The sequence below is a fragment of the Babylonia areolata genome, chromosome 10 (genome assembly GCF_041734735.1).
Source record: "Babylonia areolata isolate BAREFJ2019XMU chromosome 10, ASM4173473v1, whole genome shotgun sequence".
NCBI lineage: Eukaryota > Metazoa > Mollusca > Gastropoda > Neogastropoda > Buccinidae > Babylonia > Babylonia areolata.
In genome coordinates, this window is record NC_134885.1 from 14,274,149 (window position 1) to 14,287,924 (window position 13,776).

Consider the following 13,776-nt stretch of genomic DNA (forward strand, 5'->3'; position numbering starts at 1 on the left):
TGTCTTCTGTTTTTATTGTTTGTCTGAAAACAAGCATGTTGTTTAATACATGCCATGTGTGTCTGTGTACACTCACACTTTGTGTTCTCTTGGGTCACTTTGTGTGTGTGTGTGTGTGTGTGTGTGTGTGTGTGTGTGTGTGTCCTTACATCAAACATTGATACATTGACAACTATGAGATTTTATCAAACTTTATAGAGGTTAACAATGTTCCAGGCTAGTTGATGATCCAGGAGGGACAATAAAGGGCGGGGAGGACAGAGACGGAGGGAGGGAGGGGTGAGGGCCAGTGAGTAAAGCCATTGATGGTGAAGAAAGCGAACTGATGGGATCTGGATATCTTTACAGCGTGTGAGGTTTTTACGAAGATCGGATACCTACACCTTTTTTGCTTGTTTCAGTTTTTCTATATTTCAACAGCGTGTGGTAAAGCGTATATGGATCAGTGCAGACACTGACATTGTCTTTTGTCTTCTGTTTTTATGGTTTGTCTGAAAACAAGCATGTGGTTGAATACACGCTATGTGCGCGCACATTTGTGTGTGTGTGTGTGTGTGTGTGTGTACATGTGTGTGTATGTTATCTGCCTTGCGCTTTATGTTTCTGTGAAAAGCACTTATGTATTTCATTGTGAGGGAACAGGGTGTGTGTGTGTGTGTGTGTGTGTGTGTGTCCAGAGACACTGCAGGCATGGAAAATGAAAGATATGATGCAGAAAGAGGTATTCATTTTCATAAAAGTGCTGACCATTTTTTCATTAAGACTCATGGGACAGTTTATTCAGAAAGTCAACACCACCATTACCACCACTGCCAACTATAACAACAGTAACAATACTGCTGACACATTGATATTAATTAGCATAAATCATGAGTGTATAATTTCTTTTATGGTATAATCAGTGCAATATGAGAAATGTAAATTTGACATTTTTGCTAATAGTTTTATATTTCCAAGTTCAGCGTCAGTACATTTGCTCATGTCAGAACAGAAAAATGTAGAAATTGTAACATTTGAAATGTTTTAGACTCACTGGATCAATACTGAAAAACTAACAATTCTTCTAATACATGTCAGAAAATACAAGATACTGAAAAATATATCATGCCCTCGTACATTATCGAACGATCCATACGTGGACATGGACACATAATGTTGGGTAAAATCATCATTGAAAACAACACAATTTACAGTGTTACTCACACTCATCTGTCACTCATCTCTGTCACTCAACTGTCACTCACTTGTGAACTCTACCCATCAACTCTATCATTTTGTCATTTATTGCTCTGGCTCGCAAAGAGATGGATGGATGGGGGGTGGGGGTGGGATGCATGCACATGGACACATAACATCTTGTAAAATCATCGTTGAAAACAAGACAATTTACAGTATTACTTGCTCTCATCTCTGTCACTCAACTGTCAATTCATCTGTCACTCAGCTGTCACTCATCTCTATCACTCAACTCTCACTCATCTCTATCACTCAACTCTCACTCATCTCTATCACTCAGCTGTCACTCATCTCTATCACTCAGCTCTCACTCATCTCTGTCACTCAGCTCTATCACAACTGTCACTCAACTGTCAATTCATCTGTCACTCAGCTCTCACTCATCTCTATCACTCAGCTCTCACTCAACTTTGTAACTCATCTCTATCACAACTGTCACTCAACTGTCAATTCATCTGTCACTCAGCTCTATCACAACTCTCACTCAACTGTCACTCAACTGTCAATTCATCTCTGTCACTCAACTGTCAATTCATCTCTATCACTCAAATGTCACTCATCTCTCTCACCCAACTGTCAATTCATCTCTGTCACTCAACTCTCGCTCATCTCTCTCACTCAACTGTCACTCAACTCTCACTCATCTCTATCACAACTCTCACTAAACTCTCACTCATCTCTGTTACTCAACTCTCACTCATCTCTATCACAACTGTGACTCAACTCTCACTCATCTCTATCACAACTGTGACTCAACTCTCACTCATCTCTATCACTCAACTCTCACTCATCTCTATCACAACTGTCACTCAACTCTCACTCATCTCTATCACAACTGTCACTCAACTCTCACTCATCTCTATCACAACTGTCACTCAACTCTCACTCATCTCTATCACTCAACTCTCACTCATCTCTATCACAACTGTCACTCAACTCTCACTCATCTCTATCACAACTGTCACTCAACTCTCACTCATCTCTATCACTCAACTCTCACTCATCTCTATCACAACTGTCACTCAACTCTCACTCATCTCTATCACAACTGTCACTCAACTCTCACTCATCTCTATCACTCAACTCTCACTCATCCCTGTCACTCAACTCTCACTCACTTGTGAACTCTACTCATCAATTCTATCATTTTGAGGTTTATTGCTCTGGCTCGCAAAGAGATGGGTTGCTGAGGACTTGTGCTGTGGATCTTGCTGCCTGTGCATTATCTGTCTCGTGATCCACGTGCAAGGCAGGGTCCTTTGGTAACTTTTCTGGCCAATGAGGAAATCAGCGACAATGAGTAAGTGCACTTTCAGCCTATCACATGAAACTTCTGACGACTTATTGTGTGACATGATCTGTGACACATCTGTTCAGTACTGCTGCTGATGTCGTGATTGATTCTGAAACATGAACAAAATGTATCTTTCAGACCAATGCCTCAGCACTGACACACAACAATTTAGTTATCACTGAATACTCTGTGTTATCTATCGTGTGCATGGAAAAGAAACGGCTGCTGCGCTGTGTTGGCGGAAACAATCACTTTCCAATAATTCTATCAATGCACAAAGTATACATAAGATTTCAGTGCTTCATGTTGGAGGAGAGAAAATTGTAAGCTTAATTCGTGTTCTGTAGCACAAACATTCCTATAGCCTACATATCAACATGTGTTCGAGAGAAATGTGTTACCACTGCTGTGTTGAACAAACATTCTGTAAGTTATCAACGCACTTCAATGGAGGAGAACTGTTCTCGCCAAAGTATCATCATCATCATCATCATCATCTTCTTCCTCTTCTTCTTCCTCATTCCCACAATCATACATGGTTAGTTTCTGAATTTAAATGTAAATGATAGCCAGCACGTATATTCTTGTTCTTATTCTTTTTATCATCGCCACCATCACCATCACCACCACCACCACCACCATCATCATCATCATTATCATCACCATCACGACCATCAACATCATGTTTATCCATGAAGTTATCATTCAACATTACTCACCGCCATAGAGGTCTTTCCAGTGAGGGCACCCCCCTTCACTTCCAGGCCGTGACGGCGCCTTTCACCACTCTGGCCCATGCACGTTGGGCCACCCTCTGTTGCAGCCACGCCCCCCATTGTTGCCACGCCCACCACCCAGGTGGTGCTCTGGGCCGAACTGCCAGTCATGGTGGACAGCCCGGTACACTGCCATGGTGACTCTGGCGTCCACCAGACTGCAATGCTCTCCTTGCTGGATGTTACGGCCTGTGTGCAAGACATCATCACAGTCGTCACAATCATCATCGTCATCATCATCACCATCAGCATTATCATTATAAGCATCATCATCACCACAATCGTCATCACCATCACCACCATAACTTTTTTCGTCATCACCACCACCATTACCATCATCTTCATCGTTCTCGCCATAATCATCATCTGTTCAATTATAGGGTAGGTAGGCCCAGTTGCGAACGATCCAGTCAAGCGACCAGCAGTATTGTACAGATAACAGGTTGTACGATCGTCAAACGTAGCTCTTCTGTTTTTCAAGGCTTTCTCCGATGGAATGCACCAGGAAATGCTCCTCTACTTCTTCTTTCAATGTTTTTTCAACGGTTGAAATAGCAGGTTTGCCTGAGGGTAAATGCGAACGGGCAAGTCTGATTGCGAACGACGGGTTTGGGTAGGCCTACATGTAGGCAATTAAAATACAAGCAGGTTGTGAACTCATTAGACATAAGATATTATTGGAACATCACACCGGACTGCTGTATTGTTGGTTTTGATCACTCTCGCAAACACGCAATAGAACACACACACCACTCAACACACCCAAACACACCCTTTTGAGAGCGCTCAGTAACTGTGCAGCATCATTTGCAAATAGACGCAATCAAAATATCCTGTGGTCTACTTGCAAACGATACTATTTTTGAGATTCCTGTCAAAACTGGTTCTGATCTGTCAACAACATGCTTTTTAAATTCTCCCAGCGCTGGTAATGTACAATTCATTCAACATATCCAATAAAATCAGCTATTCAAACTGTGTCAAAGTTCAAGTCCTACTACCCCGTTCCCTTGATTTTAGGATTTTTAGAGCACGTTTGTGACCTTGGTCAGCAGTGGTGTGTGATTGGAAGAAAGAGCGTGGAAACAGCCGGAAACAGGTGATGTTTGGTTCTTGGAAATGGACATTCATTAAGGTATCAGAACGAGGTCGAAGCAGGCGTTGAGTTGTGAAATGTGTGATGAGAACGCTTCCACGTGGGGCATCACACAGCGATAAACGTTTCGCATGAACTATTTCAAACATGTGTTTCAAGTAACAACTGACGTCAAACACATAACTAGCAGCGTCATACACGTTTTATAATTAACAGTGTTAAACACCGTGCACATTATAACTAACAAGTCAAACGCGTCTAAATGTAGACGGCGTCAGATATGTCTCATGACTGATAATGCGACAGTGTCAAGTGTGTGTGTGTGTGTGTGTGTGTGTGTGTGTGTGTGTGTGTGTGTGTGTGTAAGAAAGATAACCATAAACATATACTCCAAACAAACATTCAATCGCATCAACAACAACTATATACAACGACCCCATACTGTCCTCTATACCACCACCACCAACAACAACGTGTACACCACCACCACCACCACCAACAACGTGTACACCACCACCACCACCAACAACAACGTGTACACCACCACCACCACCAACAACAACAACAACGTGTACACCACCACCACCACCAACAACAACGTGTACACCACCACCACCACCACCACCACCACCAACAACAACGTGTACACCACCACCACCACCACCAACAACAACAACGTGTACACCACCACCACCACCACCAACAACGTGTACACCACCACCACCACCACCACCAACAACAACGTGTACACCACCACCACCACCACCAACAACAACAACGTGTACACCACCACCACCACCAAGAACAACAACGTGTACACCACCACCACCACCACCAACAACAACAACAACGTTAGCACCACCACCACCAAGAACATCAACAACAACGTGTACACCACCACCACCACCAACAACAACGTGTACACCACCACCACCACCAACAACAACAACGTGTACACCACCACCACCACCACCAATAACAACGTGTACACCACCACCACCACCACCAACAACAACGTGTACACCACCACCACCACCACCAACAACAACGTGTACACCACCACCACCACCACCACCAACAACAACGTGTACACCACCACCACCACCAACAACAACGTGTACACCACCACCACCACCAACAACAACAACGTGTACACCACCACCACAACCACCAACAACAACGTGTACACCACCACCACCACCACCACCACCAACAACGTGTACACCACCACCACCACCACCAACAACGTGTACACCACCACCACCACCACCAAGAACAACAACAACAACGTGTACACCACCACCACCAACAAAAACAACAACGTGTACACCACCACCACCACTAACAACAACGTTAACACCACCACCACCACCAACAACAACGTTAACACCACCACCACTAACAACAACAACGTGTACACGACGACCACCACCAACAACAACAACAATGTGTACACCACCACCACCACAACCAACAACAACAACAACGTGTACACGACGACGACCACCACCACCACCACCACCAACAACAACAACGTGTACACCACCACCACCACCAGCAACAACAACAATGTGTACACCACCACCACCAACAACAACGTGTATGCCACCGCTACCACCACTAACAACGCGTACACCACCACCACCAAAAACAACAACGTATACACCACCACCACCGAAAACAACAACAACGTGTACACCACCACCACCAAAAACAACAACGTATACACCACCACCACCACCAACAACAACGTGTACACCACCACCACCACTAACAACAACAACGTGTTTCCTACCACCCCCACCACCCCAGGTCCCGTCAGACTGCCTTGCTGCACGTGCAGAGTGTATACTGACCCAGTAGTGTGCTGGCCAGGCTCTTCAGGCTGACTTTGCTGGGAGGCCCGGTGGGTCTGACCCTCCGGTCAGCTGGAGGGCCGTGGCTGTGTCCCGTGTCTGGTCATCCGGGTGGGTCAGGCCCAGGACCTTCAGGTCCCCCACCCTGTCATGGACCACCAGCACCTTGTCCTGGGGACACACAGCACACGTCACACACCGCACTGCTGTTACGTCATCGTCACGTTGTCGTCACTGCCAGACACAGGCTTTGACTGTACTTCATCATCAAGTCTCTGTGTCGTCACCAGCGATGTCACTGAGTTGATGTCACACGAAGCATACTTGAAAACGGCTTCAGTGTCGCAACTACGTCATCGCTACCACCATCAGTTGTTAACTTTCTGCCACATACTTTATCATGCTGTCTGTGACGTCTTGTGTCGTCACTACTGTAGCCAGGTTGGCTGCAATCTTCGGGTAAATCAGCCACGAGGAAATTACCTCCCCATAATCTCCAGGTAAATCGGTCACAAGTGACTTACCTCCCCTTAATCTTCAGGTAAATCGGTCACAAGTGACTTACCTCCCTTAATCTCCAGGTAAATCGGTCACAAGTGACTTACCTCCCTTAATCTTCAGGTAAATCGGTCACAAGTGACTTACCTCCCTTAATCTTCAGGTAAATCGGTCACATCTGCTTTACCCCCCTTCTCAGGGAGCATTACTTCTCATCAATTTGTTAGATTATGGACACTTCCCAAAACATGGGTTTATAGTTATTATGTTATCAAAATTCTGTAAGACTTTATTTTTGGGTTATAATGAGATCATTAGGTCAGAAAGCCTATAATACTTGTCAATCAATATTTATGTGAAGGAATTTTGGCGTGACCTTCGAAATCTGCTCAGTTGTACAAAATACCTTCTACCTGTCTTCACTTGCATACAGCATTATTTGACACGACCTTACCAGCCCTATTAGACTATCCCCATTATCTAATATCGTGAAACACGTTCTACACTGCATTATTAGTGATCAGCATCTGTGTTGTTACTGCCATCACGCACAAAACATACATTTAAGAGGGAAGAAGCCAGTAAAGCAATTATAAAAAGACTGGCAAATTTAATTGTATAGAGGTACGTTTTAGAATTGTATATCTTGAAATCTCATGTAAAAGTTTCAAAAGTCATAGTGCAACAGATGGAGCACTGCACTGTTATGTTAAGGAGGTTGGCCACAAAATGTTGCACCACGTTGTATGGCTGGCCATACCACTTCACGTGGTGCTCACTGATACTACTGTACTGAGTACAGTGGTCCATGATGTGTTCCTCCTCCTTGGGAGAGACAAATGTATCACACAGAACGTAGCCTGTGTGATCCACCATTGTAGCTCGACCTGAAACAGAGTCAGTTGTTACCATAGAGACAGCGCCTGACAGGTAAGGAAACAGTGGAGTGACATAATATGAAAATATAAAGTACCAGTGGGTGATCGAGGTTCATTGCTAGGTGACCTAATGAACTGCGTTACTTATGACCTGACCAAAACGGAATCATGTAAAAACAGTCTCGAAAAATCGAATGCAGTTGCGAATCAGATTGTATCAGGCAGAGAGAGAGAAGGACGTAGAGAATGACGGAGCGAGAGAGAACAGCGAATGACTTACCCAAAGACAGGCCATGATTGGTCACGTACATCTCGCAGTCCAGTGCCACGAACGTACCAAGGCAGTCATAGGACATGAGGGCCGCCTTGTCCAACCCCTCCTGACAGTCGCTGCACTGGCCAGCGCACCTCTGGGTCTGGAACTGTGACCACATCACACACACACAATGTCATACATGTGACCACATCCTTACCTGCAGCCAGATCACATGATGTATATCTGTGGCCATATCACACACATAATGTACATATATGTAGCCACATTTTTATACATATTAATGTAACTGTGGCCGCATCACACACAATGTATAAACTTTCACACACATAATATATCTGCTCACTACTCGCACTGATGTTACATCACACACATTCTCAACCACACACCTGTTGCCTGTAGAACACACACTAAAATGCACACACATAATCCACACCTCAATAGAGGTGTCAAATATCCTGTTTTACACAACTACAGGTGCACCTTACCCAAGGTGTTTTACACAACTACAGGTGCACCTTACCCAAGGTGTTTTACACAACTACAGGTGCACCTTACCCAAGGTGTTTTACACAACTACAGGTGCACCTTACCCAAGGTGTTTTACACATACAGGTGTAAAGTCTCTACCCAGGGTGCTCTTAGATGGCATCGTTCAGGCCCACTTCCGTCACCCTGAAAACCAGTGAGAAGTCATTGGTGAGTCACGCTATCCTCAGAGGATGTGCAAAATAACAAAAATACCAGTGAAAGGTCAGAGGTCAGGTCGTCAGAATTCCCGTAAAAGAACACACTCACCGCTGACACTTCCAAATGAACGAAGTCAAAGTGAACGAAGGGAATTTCAGTAAAACAACACTCACCTGGTTACTGGACGTGGAGGGGGAGGGAAAGGAGGTGGATCGGAGGAGAATGTGGAGGAGGAGGCACTTAGCAGGGGGGGATGGGGAGGGAGAGGGGGAGGTGAAGGAGAAGGAGGTGGCACTAGCAGTGGAAGAGGAAGAGGGAGAGGGGGATGAGCAGCAGGAGGATCCGGACAGGGTGAGGGAGGCCACAGCTGCTTGGCTCAGCCCTCTGGTATCTCTGGCCGTGGTGACTGGGGTGGGGGTGGGGGTGATGGAGGTGGGGGTGGATGAGGAAGAGGTGGGGGAGGAGGGCCGGGAGGGAAGAGTGGGGCTGGGGGAGGTGGTGGGGGTAGTGATGTGGGAATGGGATGGGGGGAAGGAGGTGGAGCCGGCTGTCGTGGTGGTTGGGGTGGTGGGGGTAGTGGTGTGGGAGGGGGAGGGGGAGGAGCCTGAGCCTGGCTCTGGGGGTGGTGACTGGGGTGGGGGTGGTGACTGGGGTGACTGGGGTGGGGGTGGAGGAGGTAGGGTTGGTGGGGTGTGAGCGGCGCGGAGAGGGGGCGGGTGGGGACGTTTCCAGGCTGTTGTCTTCTCACTGCTTCAAAACTGTGAAGATCGCCTCAGGTGGCCTTCCTTATAAAGCAACATTGGTAACAGCAAAGCTTGTCGGGAAGTCGGGTTCCGGTAAGTTTATTATTCAATCAAAACTCTGCATGCTGAAAATCGGCTAAAAATGACCAACCAGTCGGAAGCAAATGACGATTGTTCGTTCAGAGCTTCCCCTCAGACAGCGAGATTGCTAATCTGTTGTGCGTCCGAGGTAACCAGTGTCACTATTGGTTTTTACACTGCAGTGACAGACAACCCAGGGATTAAGGGAGAGGCAGTTGTTTACCTGCTGATAATTCTAATCCATCAGAAAAGGTAGTCAGTGGTCATTCCCTCCATGAATATCTAGTTATCGCCGCTACTGCACACAGTAGCGTGAGTGTGTGCGCGCGTGTGTGTGTGTATTTGTGTGTGCGTATGTACGTGAGTGCGCACCAGGTGAGTGTATGTGTGCGTTCGTTCGTTTATTTATTTATAGTCTGTTCATCTAAGTGTATGCGTGCGTGTATACGTGAGTGCACGCGCTGTGTATGTGCGTGTGTGTGTTTGTGAGCGCAGAATACGTACATGACACCACACACACACACACACACACACACACACACACACACGTGTGCGCACATGTGCATACCCTCGTATATTCAGCTGTTCTGTACTCATGTATTCAGATATTCTGTGTGTGTGTGTGTGTGTGTGTGTGTGTGTGTGTGTGTGTGTGTGTGTGTGTGTGTGTGTGTGTGTGTGGATTTGGTAGAGAAAAATATATAAGTCAAATGCCTGATAATTATGTTATCAGCTTCTTCAGATTTCGAAGTAGTAATCATAAGCTGGAAATAGAAACAGGGAGACACAAAGGCATACCACGAGAGTTACGGTTTTGTAAGGTTTGTAACATGTCTGTGATTGGTGATGAGTTTCATTTTATAATGGAATGTCCCAATTATGATCAGTTACGAAATAGATATGTTCCTAAAAAATATTTGTCTCCAAAATCGGTTTTTAATTTTTGTAATATGCTCAAAGGAGGCAAAAAAGTCATTTTAGCTGTAAGTAAGATGATTAGATTTGCAAATGTTGCCTAGTTATACTTTTGGAGTTAAAAGACATTTGTGTTTTCTTAACTTTTATGTGACATTGTTGTGTATTTGGAAATGTTTGTTATGGGCACGAAAAGAGTATTTTGCAGTAATCCTCCATACTCCAATAGGAGTGAAAGGATAATTAAAACTTGAAACTTGAAACTTGTGTGTATCTGTATCTATCTATCTATCTATGATTGTGTGTGTGTGTGTGTGTGTGTGTGTGTGTGTGTGTGTGTGTGTGTGATTATGTGTGTGCACACATGCGGAAGTGTGATTGTGTGAATGATATATATATTTTTTTCAATGTGTGTGTGTGTGTGTGTGTGTGTGTGTGTGTGTTTTGTGTGTGTCCAACAACCCAAGGACGACAATTACTTCTCTTGTATCAATAAAGGACTACAATTACTTCCCTTAAACACAACAACTCAAGGTCGACAGTTACTGCCTTTGTATCGATAATTGGATTTTTTCTTCTTTATTTTTTAAATATATTTTTTAGCACATGAATTATACATTTTGAAGTCTCTCGCATAAACTGTTTGCACAAAGCAGTATGGAAAAACACATCACTCACATTATAAACAGTATGCATTCACGTATAGATACTTTTCTTCTTTTCTTTTCACCTTGCACAGTGCTCACTGTTCCATTACACACCTTGCACATGTTCACTGTTCCATTACACACCATGAACAATATTAACACCTTGCACAATGTTCACTGTTCCATTACACACCATGTACAATATTAACACCTTGCACAATGTTCACTGTTCCATTACACACCATGTACAATATCAACACACCTTGCACAATGTTCACTGTTCCATTACACACCATGTACAATATTAACACACCTTGTACAATGTTCACTGTTCCATTACACACCATGTACAATATTAACACCTTGCACAATGTTCACTGTTCCATTACACACCATGTACAATATTAACACACCTTGTACAATGTTCACTGTTCCATTACACACCATGTACAATATTAACACCTTGCACAATGTTCACTGTTCCATTACACACCATGTACAATATTAACACACCTTGTACAATGTTCACTGTTCCATTACACACCATGTACAATATCAACACACCTTGCACAATGTTCATTGTTCCATAACACACCATGTACAATATTAACACACCATGTTCACTGTTCCATTACACACCATGTACAATATTAACACCTTGCACAATGTTCACTGTTCATTACACACCATGTACAATATTAACACCTTGCACAGTGCTCACTGTTCCATTACACACCTTGCACAATATTAACACCTTGCACAGTGCTCACTGTTCCATTACACACCTTGCACAATGTTCACTGTTCCATAACACACCTTGTACAATGTTCACTGTTCCATAACACACCATGTACAATATTAACACCTTGCACAATGTTCACTGTTCCATAACACACCATGCACAATGTTAACACCTTGCACAATGTTCATTGTTCCATAACACACCATGTACAATATTAACACCTTGCACAATGTTCACTGTTCCATAACACACCATGTACAATATTAACACCTTGCACAATGTTCACTGTTCCATTACACACCATGTACAATATTAACACCTTGCACAATGTTCACTGTTCCATAACACACCATGTACAATATTAACACCTTGCACAATGTTCACTGTTCCATTACACACCATGTACAATATTAACACCTTGCACAATGTTCACTGTTCCATTACACACCATGTACAATGTTCACTGTTCCATTACACACCATGTACAATGTTCACTGTTCCATTACACACCAATACACAATGGGGTTTTGGGTTGTTGTTTTCTTAAAGATGATTCTTAAAGCATCTTTTTTTTCTTTCTTTTCTTTTTTGTGCTCAACACGAGGCTTTCTTTATTGGCCAAAAGAAAAAAGAAAAAGAAAACCACAAACAAACATACAAAAGAAAACACACACACACACACACACACACACACACACACACACGCACACTTGTCTACAAATACACACCCGCACACTCGTCTACAAATGCACACACTCACGCATTCGCACCTCCCCTCCTCACCCCCCCCCACACACACAATAAGAAAAAACAAATACACGAGATACGTGTCCAGTCACACATGGTCGTCCTTGTCTCTCCCCCCCAACCTCCCCCCCCCCCCCCCCCCACACACACACACGCTCACGCGCACCAACGTGGCTATTATGTATCTGTATGTTACCGTTACGATGGACAATTTATGCGTTCTTTGATGTTCGACGTGTGTTTGAAATGTCTGGGTTTTTCCCTGTCCAGGTGTACGTCGCATAATATAGTTCTTGTCTCTTTCTCTCATTCCGCATGATGATCTTTTTCTTCTTGTCACCATACCACAACCAGATGGCTGAGTTACGCCCCTTTGGCCGCCCCCAGTAACGTCTGTGCTGTTGAGCATGAAAACATTTTAACCCCCCCCCCCCTCCCCAGTAAACTATCAAACACACTCTTCATTCACACGTACCGTCATTGATAGTTTTCATTCATTTTTTACTCACTTGTGTAAGCAATGTGAATCTATGTTTTTAAACACGGTTCGATTCTCTCTCCCTCTCTCTCTTCTTCTGTCTCTGTCTGTCTCTCTGTGTGGTAAACTTTAACATTGTCATTTCCCCTAGAAAAACTTTGCCAATACCAATTTTGGATTAAACATAGACATGCATATATATATATATATATATATATATATAAAGAGAGAGAGAGAGAGAGAGAGAGAGAGAGAGAGAGAGAGGAATAATAAATATAAAGCTTCCGTTTCATCTCCGAATAGTTGGACAGGAATACACGAAGGACATCCCCCACTCCGGTCCCCTTACCACACACACACACACACACACACACACACACTTATACGCATTTGTTTGTTGTGTATTAATGAGTTTGTTATAATGTTGGGTATTAATCAGTTTGTTATAAAGAGCGTTTGTGACTATATTTCTGGTGCAGCCATCGTCTCTCGAGACGGAAGGAGGCCGACGACGACGACGACGATAAAGAGCGTTTATCATTGACATGGATTACAGAGTGTTTCGTCACACTTCAATAACAGCTCAGGATGTTTCAACACAGTCAGTGCCTGTACCCACCATTCATCATGGCTGTTCCACTCACTCTTTCCCTCCATCCCTCCACCCCTACCTGTTTCACTTGCCTACACCACTGAAGGGGCTGACAACAGCTTTTTTCCTTCGTTGGCTGCCAGATACTTTCTTCTTCTCCCTTACCTCATGGGCGCTGCAGGGTCACCTGATTCAACCAGGTGTGTCGGGTGTCTTTCAAAGCCCAGGCCTCC

At 44.1% G+C, this 13,776-nt stretch overlaps 1 protein-coding gene across 1 annotated transcript in view; it reads right to left on the minus strand.

The window, feature by feature from the left end:
* Nucleotides 1-3,310: 3,310 nt before the first annotated feature.
* The window catches only part of LOC143286662 (uncharacterized), a 10,487-nt gene continuing 21 nt past the window's right edge, over nucleotides 3,311-13,776 (minus strand). The window contains exons 1-6 of the mRNA XM_076594300.1: nucleotides 13,709-13,776; nucleotides 8,574-8,583; nucleotides 7,915-8,056; nucleotides 7,459-7,643; nucleotides 6,306-6,429; nucleotides 3,311-3,495 (exon numbers count right to left, since the gene is read on the minus strand). The exon at nucleotides 13,709-13,776 is cut by the window's right edge and continues 21 nt beyond it. Of these exons, the coding sequence (XP_076450415.1) occupies nucleotides 3,311-3,495; nucleotides 6,306-6,429; nucleotides 7,459-7,643; nucleotides 7,915-8,056; nucleotides 8,574-8,583; nucleotides 13,709-13,776 (714 nt within the window). The remainder of the gene's footprint in view (nucleotides 3,496-6,305; nucleotides 6,430-7,458; nucleotides 7,644-7,914; nucleotides 8,057-8,573; nucleotides 8,584-13,708) is intronic.